This window comes from Gasterosteus aculeatus, chromosome 13, assembly GCF_964276395.1.
Source record: "Gasterosteus aculeatus chromosome 13, fGasAcu3.hap1.1, whole genome shotgun sequence".
Lineage (NCBI taxonomy): Eukaryota > Metazoa > Chordata > Actinopteri > Perciformes > Gasterosteidae > Gasterosteus > Gasterosteus aculeatus.
The window spans coordinates 6,666,458-6,684,306 of NC_135701.1; the positions used below are offsets into that span (position 1 = coordinate 6,666,458).

The window sequence follows — 17,849 nt, forward strand, 5'->3', positions numbered from 1 at the left end:
GTCAAACAACTAATTTCATTGTTAAAAAATAAAATGGCTAAAACATCTGGAACACAACTTTTTGCATTTAGCATAACTTGAATTGAAGTCTGAAAGGCTGATTCCCTGAACTTATATTGCCGATGTTGTATTGTTATTAGTTTCTTGGAGTGCCTATCAGGTTTTTTGTTGTGATCTATCTTCACTAATAAACAATAAAAACCTCTTAATAAACAAATTAGTGGGTCTTTAAATATTTACAGCAGCAGGACTGTGCAGGTGGGATGGATAGAAAACCCTCAGATGTTCATGTTATGAAGGAACAGAAGATGCACAAAGCAACACAACCACAGTAAGCATTTCAGTTTTTAAAACTTTTTTATTGTTTTTAAATTTTTTTTGCTCATTTTTTAAATTATTTATATTATCTACAAAGTAAAAGTTTTAACTTAAAAGTTACATAAGGGTCGGGTGAGAAGTGGGATCTGATCACCTCAGCCATTATAATTTCATAAATAACGTTTCTTCTGTCCTCTTGGCTGCCAAAACATGTTTATTTCACAGGAAGCTTCTTGTCATGTTTCTGTTTTTAGTTTGGTTAGAAACCTGTCATGTAGTCTGGAAACAAACGCAGCACATAGCAGCAGCAATAAACAGTAAGTTTAATACTGTCTAAATGTTGGAAGATTCTTTTTTTCTTAGAACAAGGTGCAGACAAAATATAAGTTCCAGTTGAATATTCCTCTTCACTCTCACTGATTAGTTTCTCTCATTCTCTCTCTCACGTCTTACTTGGCAAGCTGATTCAAGGTACAATTTGGTTACCCCTGAAAGCAGGTGGGTGTTTTGTTTGTTTCTGCGTGTGTGCAGATGTCTGCATGTGATCGGGGGCTGAATAGGAGCAGTCTTGCCTGTTAAAACTCTCTAGCTGGATAAAACATGTCACTGCCTCAACCTGATGAACATTTTCTTATTGCCTAGTCTGGGAGGGAAAGAAAGAGAAGAGCTGACGTGACGCATGTCTGGTGAGGATGAGGAAGGGGAAGAGAGGGAGGGCTCTAACTCTCTTGGTCGCCTGGTCGTGAAGCCTCTGGTTGAGGAGCGGGTCCCTCGGCTCGCTGGTGCCCTCTATCTACAGCTGCTGCTGATGATGGGCTTGCACTGCAGACACGACACAAAATGGGGGAGATGCAGAGCTCAAGGATTCAGAGATTCTCCACAATTGAAACGGTTGAGGATGAGATTATATTCAGGAGCCAAAATTGTAGCGGATCAGCACTAATAAATAAACAAATAATAAAGGCCATGTTTCAGAGTTTGTTTAAATACTTTGACCTGAGCAAAGTGAAGCAGACAGCTATCTCACTCTGCAGCCTTTTTTGAACGGCAACTAGCCACGATCAAATAAACAAAATACATATTTCTGACCCCCCCCCCCACACAGCAGTTACTTGATGAACTAAACATACCTTGTGGATGTGCCAGGTAGGAGAAATGCGTGGTGGAGGAAACAGGTATGGGGTTGAGGGCATTCTGGGGCATTTGTTGCTGCGGACCACCTGGAGGACCTTGCGTAGCCATCAACATCATAGTGGGGTGGGTCTGCCCCGGGTGGTGGGACTGCACCATACCAGGCTGCATATGGGCCTGTTGGAGAGCATCAACACAACATTCACACAGGAGCAGGACAGTCGGAGGACCAGGGGACGGTTTCTGTGGGTGTGACGGATGAAATAAGGCATCAAGTGTAGCCTCCCGCTTGCAAACACTATTAATCTCCATTCAAACTAACTGACAGTAGAACCAAAGCTCTGGCTTTTAAATACAGTAAAACCCTTTTCTGATTTATACCCATAGATAAAATGTTTCATTAATACACCGCCCTGAAATGTTTAGTAGCGACAACTTTACACCAAAAGTACTACTTCTACCAATAATAGTTTCAGTTCACAGAGCATTTTCTGTGCAGTGAATTTCACCCGAGGAAAGAGTTACATCCTCATGTGAGACTTGGCTTGCCGCGGTTGTCGTGCCAACAGAAGGCGGGTTGTGACTTACCTGCTGTACGTGTGCCATGTGGTTGTGGTTGTAGCCGTGCTGCACCTGCTGTGGGTGGATATAGACGGTCGGCTGGGCGGAGGGGAAGGATGCCTGGGGAGACTGCGGATTGGGCCCCGGGGTCATGGAGGGAGGAGTGGGGGCCAAGGCAGAATACATCTGCTGCTGTTGGGGCTGGTTGGCCAGGTGGAGGGCCTGCGCTGCTGCTGCCGCTGTGACACACAGAGACGCACCCATGGGAACACAATGGCACCGCACACAACGCCAGTGCTCCGTTCTAAACAAGACGTGAGCGGATTTCTGATGGCGGGTTGGGTGTAGTACGCATTTCTATTTCAGTTGGACTTTCCCACTTCAAATGTTTATTGAAGTGTATTGTTTACTCATGATTCAATAGTTCAACACAAGTTCAGCCTGATGCGTGATGGGAAAAGTGATTATGGAGGAGATCCTGTGTACAGTTAATAAGGTATCTACTCGTATGTCATTTTTTTCTTCTTATCAAAAATGTTTCAGGGGGCGCGTTGCACGTCTTTGAACATTTTTGTAGAAGTATAAATTAGGCGTTAAATGTGCAAACTCACCTGCAGCGGCCTGCTGGTGCTGCTGATGCTGTTGGTGCTGCTGATGCTGTTGGTGCTGCTGATGCTGTTGGTGCTGTACTGGGCTGGCAGCTGGGTGGTTAGGAGGTCCTCCATGTTGTTGTGGACCACCCTGCTGGCCTTGGCCGGTGGGTGTGGCAGAGGGCTGAGGGTGCTGTTGGTGAGGGTGCAAGGTGGCGCTGGGGTGGGCGTACTGCTGAGGCATCGGCCCTTGAGACACTAAGAGACATTAAGGAATAAAAAATAAAATAAAAAAAGGTAAATACAAAGAGACCTGCACATTATGGTTTGCAGATGAAGAAGCGCTAACGGTGCGCCGACGTACCATACATGGTGTGTGTCTGCTCGGGGTACTGTGCCGCTGACGAAGAGACGAGCGTGGGTTGGCCGTGTGTGGGAGGCGCCATCATCCTGGCACTGCCCTGCATTACCGGACTGAACACATGCTGCGCCTGGAGAACACGCGGCCGGACAGAAGACAACGTCAGCATTGGATCCAGAGGCATTTGAACACACATCCGTCTGACGAGTTCAAAAAGTAAATAAAAAGTAATGTCCATAGAACACCAAACTCAGAAGTCTTTGCTAATTCTTGTTCTTTAATCAACTGCAGTGGTGAAAAAAATCCCTTCTTGTTATCTCAAATCCTTTAACTTAATTGCGTTGTGAGATTCACAGACGTTTGCGGCAACAAAAATGAAACTCATCCCCGATCAACCACATCCGGCACCTGTTATATTCCGGCCTGATGGCAAACAAGGTAACAACTCGTCAGGCGTACGAGTGGGAACCTGTCAGCTCCACAAAATCAGTTAACACGATGCACGGAGCAGGCGTTCCGTCAAGCTGCTTGTATCGTGAGAATGAAAGCTTACCTGTGACTGGTAATGCGCCATTTGCTGCACCAGCGGTTGGCTGGTGAACTGCTGCGGGCTGCAGGTGAAGTATTGGGCAGAGTAGGCGGGGTTCTGTGCTACAATAGGGGGTCCTGCGGCCGTGGCTGGATGCATCATAGTGGGCGCGCCGGGCGGGTGGTGCTGATCTGGCCTCTGCTGGGGCATGTTGGGAACTGGAGAATCATTTAAAAGACATTTCATTAAGATTCCTTGGGGGAGAAAAAAAAAAAAGGTACTGCTGATTTGAAAAGGACATTTACAAATTGGCCTGAATAAAAGAGGACCCTTGCTATAAAATACCCCCCCTCAAACAAAAAAAGGTAGTATATAATGCTTATTATACTTGTTTAAGCACCATTAAAGTATTGCTGGAAGCTGTGAAACCATAAATACTGGTTTGTGTCTGAATGTTTTTACAGCGCACACTCAAGAGACCGAGAGAGTGAGCGCAGGGGAGAGAAGTGACTCAAAGCCACGTTTATTCTCACCTTTACCTGGTCTGTAGGGTTTAGACTGGCTGACTGTCATATGAGGCATCTGAACCTGGTACATAGCTGGAGACTGACGTGAGGACGGGAACGAGCGCGGCACATGAGGAAAAAAAGAAAAAACATGTTTATACTCAAACTTCTCAAGACAGTTAAGCATTATTTCTACAAGAATAAAAACAGCCCTCACTAAAATACAAGAGCAGCTTTGGATATTGCTGTGGTATTAGTCTTACTTTCAGTCTGTGTGACACTAACTATTCAGCCTTTAGCAGCCAGCCCCTCACCAAATAGACTGAGAATTATCTGTGGGGCCACATGCATTTTCTATCATGTATTTTGCCACCATAACACTGCTCGTCATCTTCCTTTCCCAACTTTAACAGTAGACACCGTGCATTCATATCAAAACCAGCACTGCAGCAGACACAGAGGCTTAAAATCCTATTAGTTTACAGCTTGTTTATGTTGCAGAAGACCATCCACAAGGACAGTTTAGAATGAATTACATTAAGAAGTTGGCAGATAAACATTGCCATTTATTCAACATGGTAGAAAAACACCTCAGTACTGACAAAATGATTAAATAAATTCACAAACCTTCCATATTATGCTTTTCTAATGGAGCGAGAAAGAAAGAGGGAGAGAGAGAGGGAGGAGGGGGAGAAAAGGAAAAATAACCACTCTTTAATCATTAACAAAGGTATTTTATCCAAGTTTTTCTTAGAGCAACATGGTAAAGAATTAAATATATATAATAGTGCTCATCTATAATGGTTGTTGAACATACACACTACTAAGCGTCTAACAGTGTCTGGAAGATGACCGGGGGGGGGGGGTGCGATGATGAAGTGAAGGCTGCTCATTATCTGTGTATGAAAGTAGAAAGAAAACTAAATAGCCGTAAAATGAATGTGTGCAGCTTATTAAAATGGAAATTAGAACTGACATATGTTGGCATGCATGGAAAATTAATCAGAGCCAGCGAAGGAAAGGAAAATACCAATGAGGACAAACAGAAGCAACCACGCAAGGAGACCTCATGGTGATGGTTGTTAGGGTTTTGTTTTAATGATCTTTGCATTTCATACTGATTTAATGTGATGCTCAGGGCGACATGCACAGAAAATAAAGGCATTTGTCTTAATGCCGGAATTCCATCATGCAGGTGCACTCACCTGCACTCCAGGGCTGACCGGTGTGAGGGGATACATCTGGGGGAAGCAGACCGTCTGGCCGTACATAGTCTGAGGCTGCTGGACCACGATGGAGGGGCTGGGCTGGCCCTGAGGCCGGGGGGGCGTCGGAGTGTTTGCTGGTTTGGGCTGATCAAGGACCATGTGGAGGGAGACAGACATAGAAAATGAGTTCCGTTACATTCTGAGATTGTGGTCATTGTGTTGCCTGGTGGCGGCGGCAGCACTTTTTACCTGCGCATTGAACCGGGGTTTGAACTCATTGGCATTTGGGTTCAAGGTGGATTTTCTCACTTGACTGCAGGAGGGGAGAAATGGTGGAGACGATTACATTTAAAAAGGATCAGTCTGAAAGATTGCTTAATTTCCCCAAAACAGCTGAGAAACAAGACTCAAAGAGGAGTAAATAGTTCATTTCTTTGGTACAGTGCCTTCACTCATGTGGAAGCAGGAACAGGTCAAACAGCGCACTTCTGGGACACATTGATGTGTCTTTTTGAATATGAAGAGAATACATCAGGATTTGACTTCACGTTAAATACTTTACGTTGGTTCGGCGGTCTGTTCCACTCACTCGTGTACTGGCTCCTTTTTCTCCTCCTTCTCTTCATGCTTGGGTCCACTGAATGAGGACGCCGCGGTCGTCTGCACTCCCTGTGATGTCACATCCAGTCCCGCCCTCCTTTGGTCGGGGGCCGATGGAGACGGGGAGAGTGCAGCGGGGCTGCCGGGCTTACTGGAGTTTGCGGTGGACGGAGCGGGGGCACCAACGGAGGGGCCAGCAGCACCGTCTTCGCTGCCCTCCCGCCCCACTGCTGAGGCTTTGTCGAGGGGAAGCTCTTTCGGCTTGTCTCCCGCGTCTCTGGGAGGCTTGGTCATCTTCTGGTCAAAGGCAGCTTCTGGGTTTGAACTAGACTGCAACTGGAAGAGGAAGACAAGTGTTTGAGGCACATTCAAGCTCCAGGCTGCATTCAGGAACATGAGGTTTGTTATGTTCGCACACTTACCCGAAAATCAACACTAAATTTCTTTAAATTATCGATTTGTTTTCTGTGGTCTGGTGCCATAGAGGGAAGTCCTGCAAGGTGTGTATAGAGGCAGAGTTAATGATTGAGGGTTTCAGTGATTACAGAATGGTTTCTGAAAATACTGCTGCCTGGGGTGTGTTGTACCTTTACACACTGTTCTGGTGATACCAGCTGAGCTTTCCAAGGGCTTGATGTTTTCCTTGTTTGCAGTGGGGGAGGCCTGTCTGGTCTCCTGGACACGGCACTCTTTTGCTGCAACGGACGAATAGTCTGATGACTCCCAGTAAAAACTCTATCTCAACCGTTTTATCCAATAACGCAGTACACAACACACATTTTGTATCCTCCCTTAATCAATGTCAGCGGAAGTGTGGCTAGACTTTAACCATACCATCTCCTGAGGCCGAGGCAACCACAGGGGGGGCGGGGCTAGCAGCAGTAGGAGAGGAAGCTGATGTCGCCGCAGCAACCGTTTCCACAGGAGCCGTTCCTGTCTGGGCTGCTGGGAGGGAAGAGGCTCCACCAACACTGTTCTGTCTGGGGGAGCGAGGTCTGTGAGCTGAGACGGGGAAGAATTCATTAGGTTTACGTGATCACATAATGTAACTATTAGACCAAACGAGGTCAACATGTTTTCATTTACTGGTCAGCATTAAAGAATGAGGGTTAGTTTTATCACCCATGTTTGTGCTCATCGCCCTATAAAAAAGGTGCTTTTTCTATACTGTGTGAGGCGGAAAAAGGTTTTTTGGGCCTTTTAAAAAGCACCGCTCAGAGGTGCAACAGAAAAAAAAAAGGTTTGCAAATTTGTTATTTTGTGTTACGTAGTCATGAATATAATACACAATAACAAGTATAGTGTAAATAAATAGAAGGGAAAGAATTAACTAGTTTACCTCCACTAACAACAGAGGACCACGTCCCCCCAGAGGAACTGCTCCTGGTCGGTTGAGTCACCGGGACCTCTCCAGGGGCATTGTGGGAAATCATATCCCCTCCTGGTGGGACTCCAGCAGTCCGACAGGGTGGCACTCTGTGAGCACGAGGCGTCCGCTGGGACTTTGGAGACATCCTGGGTGGGCCTGTAGGTGAAGAAAGGAAGTAAGAGAGACAATTCCATACGCAGAGCTGTGAGGTAAACACGCTGATCTCTGATGCCTCGTACAATCCCGCAGCGCGGGCTTCTCTTTTAAAACGCTCATCAAAAAAAGTTTGAAAAAAAAAAAAAAAAAGCTGATAGCACTGATAACATCTAAAAAATAAAATGTTTAAGTGTCACATAGTAATGTTATTGGGTGACATGCATGTTAGTGGAGACACCGCAGATGATCCTGTAAAGTGATCCAACACACAACACACTTTTCAAACCACAACCAAGTGAAGTGACAGATGAGAAATGGGGAAATAAAGGATAGGAAGTGAGGTGAAAACCCTTATTAAAGAATTCACAATGTGTCTCACAGGTAAAGGCCCAGTGCAAAACCATTCTTTGACTAAACATTAGTATGAATGTTGAACACATTTGAATAGAATACACATCATCCATAAGTATTTGGACTGTGAAATGATCATTTCAGCGAAGTTGGATTCAACACACCGACAACAAGGACTACAGGTTTAAAAGGTTTGCTTTTTGAGAGTTCAAAAGTGAACATGGCAGGATTTGTAACTTAAACAATGCCCTGCCTAATTGTAAGATAATGAAAAGAGCATCATCATGGAAGACGGTGGTGAGTCTACAACCAAAGACACCTTGGGAGGCTTTGTAATAATTTGCATTTAACTAGAGTAACTAAGTACTATTTTTTTCTGTCCTCTAGTAGTGGGATCTAACACAGCCGCACTAGTGGGAGACTTTTATTACAAGTACAAGGGATCACACTGGTTAAGTGTCATCAAAGATGCAACAGACTTCTTACGTTTTCAGCAAGAGATCTAATAGAAAAAAAACTCCTTGTTTGGGAGCCATGTATATTTTAACAAATGAGAATATTTTCCTACAATCCATTCAATATGGAATTAAATAAAAAGCATAAAAAATAAAGCTCAAAGCTTGTATTTTACCCTCATTTTTATTGATATAACTTCAAATCCAATGCGCTAGAGTACAGAGCCAACACAACAGAAAATATCACTTAAGCACTGTATGTGAGGCCCGACTAAGTTGTTTTATGTAATATATCCTCATTTAAAAACTGCCAACTTCTGGTTGCATCTTTCTCATTCTTCATTCATAACTTCACATAGTTTTGCATTAAAAAAAAATTGGACTGATGGAATGGCTATGGTTATAATAATTCTAATCATACTTGTTTTCAGCCATGAAAGAGTCAGAACATTTCTAAGTAGTTGAAATAGCTTGACAGAAAGCACAACGCACACTGTAGTGCGACCACATGCCAGAGGTGAAACTGTCTGACCCACTGACAAAAGATTAGCTTAAAATTGAAACCCTCACAATACTAATTTGTAAGGAAAATCGAAAATATGACCCCAAATTAGTCTGAAGAAGCAACTTTACCCATTTGTTTTGTTCCACACTAGACCTGGGCAAACGTGTTTCTGAAACTAGTTCTCATTTAACTTTTGTGACCCTTCTAACATCTTCCAATCTAAATTGTAATGGAACATCAGCTCCATATTGAACTCAATCCGTGCCTTTGCCCAGGTCTACTCCACACTGATGTGGGTACCTTCTGAAGACATGCGTTTGGGCAGAGTGGAGGCTGGCGATGTGGGCCCATGGTGGGAAAAGGAGGATGAGGAGGAGGGATAGGAGGGGTGGGATGAATGAGAGGGAGGCCTGGAAGGTCGAGAGGGGGGTCTGGAGGGTGGCCTGGTGGGCGTGGTCGCCCGAGGAGGCAGGGAGGAGGGGCCAGACTGGTAACGAGAAGGGGGGCGGGAGGAAGGAGACGGACAGGGTGAGGGCCAATGGGATGAACCTAAAAAAGGGAAGGACAAATGATCAAGGATGACAAACGGCAGATAACAACCAGTCAAAGTGGGGAAACGAAAGTAAAGCAGGAATTTAAAGAAGGGGGATTAATACATATGAGAAAGAATGGCGAGGCAGAAATAAAATGAGTACTTAACACATACGGTTCGATAAATAAAATGAATAAAACAGCCGGCTTTACATCATTTACACAGTAGAGGAAACAACATCTGTGCCTCCGGATTGTACATTGTGTGTGGCAAGCAACCCCACGTGGTTGCGTGTGATTTGTCAGTCATACCTCCGTTGACCACCCTCTGGTCGGGCCCGGAGCTGGGACTGTAGTCGTGGGGTCCTGGTCGAGGAGTCGGGAGTCCCGCTGAGCTCTGAGCTAGACGGGGAGAATTCTGACGCCCGGGTCCCCAAGACATCGCCTCCCTGTTCCTCTGACCTGGAGGAATGTACTTGTTCTCTCTGGACACACACACACACACACAAACATGTTTACTTTAATTACGAAGGAAGCATTTGTTCTGGGAGGAGCTGCTGTTCACTTAGTGAATTTGCTAGAACTAATTTGTCTCCCTTCAAGGCTTAAATATGCTTCTCAAGCCAAAGCTTTTAGACGGCAGAGCCACCCTGTTTGCAAGCATTATGTACATATATTATGTACTTGAGATCTTATCTGTGCACTCAAACAGGGAGTACAATACTGTACTGGCCTAGTTACATTGAAATTGTCTGACAAAGTTGTTCATAGATGCAGCCACTAAACATATTTAAACATCTCGGCCTGATGTTTGCGTGTGAGTTCTGGTCTCACCTGCTAAGTGTGTGAGCCTCCCTTTCCCCACGCACGACAGCAGTATATTTCTCCTCCTCAGAGCGCTCATCGTTCTCCAGGGCCACGCGGGCCTTATATGTGGCACTGGCCTCAATCTCCTCCGCCAGCTGGGCAGCACGCGCTTCTCTCTTAAGGAACTCTTCAGAGTTGTCTCGCTCCAGAGGGACCCTGGGAAACAAGCTCAGGTCAGACTAGTGCAAAGACCTGCCATTCATTGCATCACGCCAGGGTTAAACACTACAGATATCAGAAATATCTGGAGCAGACATTCTCTAATTGTAATTATATCTGCTCTATTAGTTTCAGTACGTGTACTGTGGTACAAAATGTCCCTGCAGGTAAAGGCAACAAAGTAACTTATTCTAATGGAGAAAACATAACATGGGCCGCACTGAGGGAGACACACATGAACAAAGAGAAGCTTACGTATATGTGGACAAGCTGCTGTCATATGTAGACAATACTCCATACTTCTCCTCGTTGTACTTGAACATGTCATTGGGGTCCCAGCCATTTGACTGATATGAAGAGAGAGGGAGAAGCAGACAGAGACTTTGACACAAGGGCCACTAACATGTAATCAGTGATCTGGATCAGCAAAACTTATTATTGCTTAATTCAAATATAAGGTTTTCCATTCACAAGCCTCATCATGTGAATGCATGTATGGATTCCATGTGCTCACAAGTGCCACATCAATAAGTTCCATCTTTTTTCTCTCACCACATCTGTATCCAGAGACTCGAGGCTGTCAGAGTTGTGTGTCTCTCCTCCATCCCATGGCTCTAGATCCTTCTCTTTATGCTCGCCATTGATCTTACCGCTCACTGCTGAATCTGTGAAGTTGTCTGTGGCACACACAAAGAATGCATATTTATGTACGTCACGCACACAAACACACAGCAGCTCCCGGTGGCACGTTGTCACATTTTTGCACACCTGTGCCCCAGGAGGCACATGGTATAGCAAAGGTCTATGTGCAGCTAGTAGCGGTTCACCAGGCACACAGTCACAAACAGACATGGGGCCGACTGGATTGAAAAAACTAAATCCTTGCAAATTATTTTGTTGGCTAATTACTTGAGCTGGTAAAGATATAAAAGTATTAATATTCTTACAGTGGGCGCAAGAATATGAAAACAGCCTTGTGAAGAAATGCAAATAGAAAAATACAGATTAATTAATTTAATTTATCATGCATCTTTATACCAATACTTTGAAAAAGAACAATAACATTGAGAGGCCTGTGGCAGATATTTGTCCATACTTTAAAAAGGAACATGCACTGACATTGAGTGAAGTTACAGAATATAGGCTCAAACTATAAAAAGAAAACTACATTAGAAAGGAAATCCAATCACATGTGTGCACAGATTCCCTCTCTGGCACCAATGGACGACATGCATTAAGCATATCAGCCACCAGTAGTTAGTATAATATAGAGAGAGGGCTGCTGATCCGACGGCACAGAGCATTTTCATAGATACTAAATTGGCACCGTGCAGCTAATTGGGCTGGAAATACATTAGTCGGAGGTGGCTGGTGTGCTCTATACGATCTGTCCACCAAGGGAATTACACATAAAATAAATCAATGCGCATAGTGAAGGGTAAGCGAACATGCATTTAGATTGCGGTCAATTGTAAAACATTTGGGGGCAAAGCAAATGACAGCTGTTAACACAACTTGATTTATACATCAGAATATAAATTACCGTGCTAGTGCTCAATGTTAGTTTCCAATCGGTTGCTTTCAATAGAATCATCTAGCTGATTGTAACTGAGCTGAGGTCCAGTAAGGTTTGAAATCAAGCAGAACCTCACATCCAATTATCCCAATGTCATCTGCTGATCTTTAAGATAAAGCTAAACAGCATAAGCGCTGTGTATCACAGAGCGGGTGGCACAGTTTTCCATCAAAAGCAACATCCGGTCAAAAGATGTAGGAACACTGACTTGGATCCAACACGATTCTTAGATTAGGAGTACAGATTGATACCAGAATTCAACTAATTTGATTCAAAGTAGCAAAAAGGCACCAAAAATAAATCAAACCCCAGCCAAAGAGATTGGCTTCAGTGCATACAGAGTTGTGCAAGAGGAAAAAGTCATATATTACCTGCATCAGAGGAGACTGGACCATTGGAGAGGAGAGAGATAAACGATAGTCAGAAAATGGACTTTCAGGAAGAACAAGTGACTGACACCAACAATCAATCTTGTTTTGTTTCTTTACAACTTTAGAGTTGTTTTCCTGGATTTAGTCAAATGTCTAGTACACTCTAACCACTCAAAGTCCAGCAATTACATTGATCATATGCAACTTGTTAACAAAAATGACATTTCTATCTACAGAATGAATGAATTACCTCGTTGACATAGTAACATGGGATCACTAACATTAGCAATGGCGCTTCAGATGTTTTACTTTTCCAGTCTGGGTGTACATTTCCACAATCCACACAATCGCTCAGTTTAACAACCGTTTTATTTATAGTTTTGCACCAGGGAACTCTTCAGAGCATGTGGGGAAGACCCTCATACATTATCTCGTCTTTTTCAGAAAGAAGAATTGTGTGGGTCAAGACTAAGTAGATGAAGAGGACTCATTCAGCCTCTATTGAGTGTCCTTGCTGTGGCCGGGCAAACATTGGACCAATCAATAGATCACATTAGTCTTCAGTGACTGGCCACTCACAGCAGACACCCAAGATTTAACTCCCGGCAAAGCCTCTCTAATCAAAGTGGTAACTACAAACTCAAATGGATCAACATTGTGTGTGTGCATCATGGGTCTTCAGCATGTGCAGGACGTTGTTGTGCAAAAAGACTACTGCTCACTAGATACAAATGTGACAACACAAAGTCCCTCAGTACCTTTCCTGGCGAAATTCAGGTCCACATCTTTGAAGGTCACAACTACGACATCGGAGGCCTTGAAAACGATGCTTTCCACAATATCTTCTTTCCTGGGAGCTATGCTTGGCTCCGGACTCTTTCTGTGGGCTGCATCCAACACCAGGTCACACTAGGGAGGGAAGTTATGTCTCTGATTAAAGTGCATTCTGGAAAACAGCAAAAGCTACATTCGTCTACAGAAGTAATGAGTGATCATGGGACACGTAGGACAGAGACCGTGCAGCGTTTCCTTCCCATCAAGTTCCACAGTAGCTGGACAGGTAGGAAAATAAATGAGATTATTTTAATAATCTATTATTTCTTTAAGAAAATTTAATAATGCCAATCTTTCTATGGTTCCAGCGTCTTTTTTCCTGCATTGTGAATGAAATATCTAAACATCTTAATGAATATAAATTAAATGTCTAATTTTGAAATGTCAGATTGAACAAGCAGTTGGAAAAGGGAAGGGGTCACCTTGTGCTCAGGAAATTGGGGCACTTTTCTTTCCTCTTATACACTAAATGATGAAGAAATAATTAAAAATGAAAGATTAATGGATAATAATTCTGATAAGCAGAGGAAAAAATGATGAAAATTAAATCCCTTGGTGTGTTTCATTGGAATGAAAACCTAACGTCTTGGCCCAGATGGAGGAGCTTGTGACCTAGAATTTCCCCCCAAAACAGGTTTAACAACAAGTAGTAAATTATAGGAGGAAATTGAAAACACAAACCCAGCAAGCAAACAACACATTGTTGACTTAAGAGTGCACAGAGGGGCAGTGAGTAGTTCAGAATGTTTCACTGTTCCACTTGCGCACGCAGTAATAAAACTAAATGTGATTCTTGATTTTGGACTCAAAACAAATTGGTTGTGTTTGACCTGTGCAAGCAACAAATATAGTTTATTTTGGAGTATTCTGCGATCATGATTCACATTTCAGTCGTATAACCTGTTATAGTGGTGAATATAACAAGGTAAAATGTACATCCCATTGAGAACCTAAAACAAAGCCTCTGCCAAGTGAACTAGACAGAAATTTCTACCACTACTTGCTCTTATAAGCTGTTCATTTGGGCAAAGTGAAATTTCCCCACAGGGCAAACATGGGAGAATATTTCAACCTAAAAGGGAAGATGAAGGGCCACATACCTCGCCTCCTTAAAAGGAAAGATGGAGAGACTGATCTTTGCCCTCGCCCCCTCACGGGTGAAGCTGCTATTGGCTAGGCACCAACTTCCCGGCATAGTAATCCTTAGTCAATAGTGCTGCTAATAACTTCATTACACATCTATCTCCACACTAGCACAGTTAAAAAAAATGTTGCACTATGTGTCATCCTTACCTCTGGGCCGTATGTCTTAAATACTCCTTCATAGACTGCTCCATTTTTCACTTTCAGCTCACACTTGGTCCCCTGCAAATAAATATGCCTATTATTGTTATCAATTGTCTGAAACTGACATGCAATTAAAAGTGACAATGTTTATTTACAAATTGCAAAAAACTAGTTCAGAAACCCATCTGCTGTGAAAAAGACAAATGATTGATCAATCTCTGCTTTCATTAATGCTACCAGCTGTCTCTACAGATCACACAGGCTTTGCTTATTGCAGCGTTGACAATTTGACAAAACAGTGTGATGAAAGACAGACTGCAGTTCATTCTGCTGTTACACATTAATTTACAGTAAGCACAATTCATATAACTGTGCTTATTTCTCTATTCAGAATTGAGGTAATAGAGGAGGCAACGTAGATAAGGATGTACTAGACAAAACTAGAAATAACACATAAAACACAGTAAACATACCACCACTGAAGTCAAGACATGGACCATCCTCATATTTGCATATACACCATTGAAAATGACCTAAAGAAAAAAAAAAGTTAAATACGAAGAAATATAATTTGCTTAGTACACTCTCACATGTATGTGACATCTATTCATAACAGATTTATTACAATAACAACTGTTTATGTGCAACTTTTAAACTATAATACATCAGTTTACAAAAGACTGTTCACATGACTGCAATGGATGATCAAAATAAGTTTAAATCCAGAGTGGGGTTTTCGTAAAAGAAGCCTGCTTTTGCTGATAATAAATAGAAATCCGGTTGAGTCATTTTCAGATGATACATCCCTACGTCGTATCAAAGCCCACTGACTTATGACAGTTAACTGGTTACTCACTGCTGCGGGACCTTTACCACTGTGTCTTCCCCTGGAAGGAAAAGAAATGGCAGTGTTGTAAAACTTGCCACCGTCATCATCATCATCAGCAGCAGCAGCAGCACTGACGTTACTGCTCGCATTTTAACACAAAGCCATCTCTAATGGAGGCACCTACTCGAGAGATGGTGGTGTAAATCTATGACGGTACTGAACTGCCGTTTCACAAGAAACCTCACACACATACACACAAATGCAACAAAATACACATTGAAATGTCTTCGGCATCCTCATTACATCTTTTAATGCAATGTACGGTCTGAAATTCCAAACAGTTTCCAGGACATTTTGCTGGTTGGAATGGTCGAATGAGCGGCCAGCCAAACACTACTTGGAGTGGCTTCATTTTTGGTTACAAAGCGTGTCCTAAAACGCACCGCGTTCAGCAGCGGGCACGTGGCCAAAGCACTCACGCTTTATTCGACGTGGGCAACGGCCGCCACATCGCTCCTTTAGCAGAGGAAATAAAGCCGATCCAAGTAATGTGGATGAACCAGGCGCGGGTTTTTGTTGCCCATTGGGATTTCACTAGATCTTGGCCCGGCCTAACGGAAGATCCTACGCCATGAATGGGACGTAGTGTCCCAGTGACCGGGGGTGGGGGGGCAGAGGCCGGCCCGGATTCACACCGGCGACGTCCACGGCCCGCGTGCAGCGTCTGCACCGACAGTAAGCATTCACTGTACGTTAGGACGCCCGTGACAGAAATGTCATGCTTCAAGGACATTATTGCACGCGAAACAACGTCAAGGTTGAAAGCCCGTCGGTCTATAATTCCTCCTCCTCTTCCTCTCCTCCTCCTCCTCCTCACCCGCCCCATTCGTTCGTGCGCCCACACGTTTTATATCAATTTCTTGACAAACCCGTTGCAGCAATGTTGCGGTATCGTACCAGCCTAGACGAGAGTGAAACACACACACACACACGTTTGATCATAGACCCCTGATGCCCCCCGCTGTACAACTGACTGAGGCAAGTGCACCGAATCACAAGCACGGGCTGTCAAACGGCTAATTAACGGTGTTAGCCGAAGCGGCTCCGAGCCGATAGTAAACTGATATCAGCAACTTGGCAGGCAGCATCAGCGCTACACTCGTGTGGCGAAGTGTGTGTGTGTGTGTGCGCACTGAAACGTGTCTAAATACATAAGATGATACGTTTTAAATCAACGTGCAGGACAGGGTAACATCATATCGAAGTTGTAACGTTACCGGAGCGAGCAGCGGACAGGCCTCGCTAGCGCAGCCGCAGAGCGTTATGCTAACTCGGGTGACCGACATCGCAAGGCCCGCACAGCGCCCAGGAACACGCAACGTTAACGATACTACTTTTAAACCGTTAACGGGAATGTCATCTCCCAACACCGCCACGGTTACAAGCGTCCGTACGCGAGTATTGGAATATGGCCACACTGTCCTTCGCTGCAGTGTTTTTATTTGGCTAAATTCGCTTTTTAAATTCCACAGACCTGCCCAGATTCTGTCGTCCCCCTCCGCTTCCTCCGGCACCGGAGGCGGCTGCGGCGGCACCAGAGGTGTTGCCTCCGCCGGGCTTGCTGCGATTTCCACCGGCCTTCATTGACATGGTGATCCCATAAAACGCAGCGTCTTAAAACGACCGACTTCACACCGCAAACCCTCGGCGATGTGCGATTAGGTGACAGCTCGCAAACGTTAGCAATCCTAAAATCTGGCTAGCGAACAGGGTAATGTCAACGTGCCTGCTGAGGATGGTGCTATGCTAAAAGTTAGCTCGCTAACGGTTGCTATCTGAATTAGCAATCGGTACAAATCCTAGTAAAACAGAAAAAAATGATAGTTTAAAAAGATAACAAGCGCCAATTACTCGACCAAAATGAACAGGGGCGCTACGCCTTCTGTCAACATGTTGTGTAATCCTGAGCAAAAAAATAGTTTGTCTCTAAATAGGGTTTACAGATATCTCAGGCTCCTTCCGTTGCTAACAGCGAAAAGACCAAAACAGTCTGAAAGGGGACAAAAAACAGCGGAGGGATATATGAAAGGCGTAGCGGCTCATAGCATGTAATGTTAAGCAAATGTTTCTATATTATGGTTTTTTTTTTACCATCAATCTGCTAAAATACAGCCGTAGTCGTATTGAATCTAGATCACAAAAGAAATACATATATTCTCGTTTATTTTGAGAATGATACGTGCAACATGGCACTATTTTCAGGAAGTCCTCGAATCGTCGACGGCTGGTTTGTGGCGTCCACGTGAGCCGGCGAACGAGCTTCATACACCGGCGCTCACGCAGAGAAGCCATGGAAACATTATTTACAATCGTCCCGATGTCAATACGATGCTAATTTAAACATTACAATGCGATTGCATGATGAAGATGAAGTTTCCTAAAACGTTTGGCCGTCTTGCAAATAATTGTTCTGACCTCGACAATCCTGAAAAACATAAGTAGTCAGAGGCACTTGCAGGTAAATTGCCTTAACACCATATATTATTTTATAAATATATACATTGATGATTTGTCTATACAAGATCAAATTTCGTGTCGTTGTGGGAAATTTTAAGGAATTGTTATTCATTGTGGGGGCCTTTTGTGTACTGAATGTTAAGTTAAGATAATAAAATGTTAACTGTTTATTTCTCTATTCATAATTTACGTTAAACAGGATGCGACATAGAGAAGGATGTACTAGACATAACTGTTG

General features: G+C 43.8%; 1 protein-coding gene across 16 annotated transcripts; it reads right to left on the reverse strand.

The window, feature by feature from the left end:
* Positions 1-338: 338 nt before the first annotated feature.
* On the reverse strand, positions 339-17,446 carry atxn2 (ataxin 2). 16 transcript variants are annotated; one of them, XM_040195733.2, is made up of 26 exons: positions 16,629-17,390; positions 15,122-15,152; positions 14,739-14,798; positions 14,272-14,343; positions 12,903-13,053; positions 12,145-12,159; positions 10,750-10,874; positions 10,453-10,544; positions 10,006-10,194; positions 9,484-9,656; positions 8,941-9,189; positions 7,144-7,329; positions 6,639-6,806; positions 6,392-6,499; positions 6,227-6,297; positions 5,794-6,140; positions 5,454-5,517; positions 5,202-5,348; positions 4,624-4,641; positions 4,030-4,096; positions 3,515-3,708; positions 2,965-3,091; positions 2,622-2,858; positions 2,038-2,249; positions 1,449-1,626; positions 339-1,140 (listed from the first exon to the last, which is right to left on the reverse strand). In XM_040195733.2, exons 1-26 carry the CDS (start codon positions 16,742-16,744, stop codon positions 1,112-1,114), a joined length of 3,426 nt encoding a protein of 1,141 aa, XP_040051667.2. In that variant the 5' UTR covers positions 16,745-17,390; the 3' UTR covers positions 339-1,111. The 16 variants fall into 16 exon arrangements, with proteins under 16 accessions (XP_040051667.2, XP_040051666.2, XP_077943281.1 ...); XM_040195732.2 differs by having other exon boundaries at positions 4,024-4,096; XM_078087155.1 differs by lacking the exon at positions 12,145-12,159 and having other exon boundaries at positions 16,629-17,446.
* Positions 17,447-17,849: the final 403 nt, after the last annotated feature.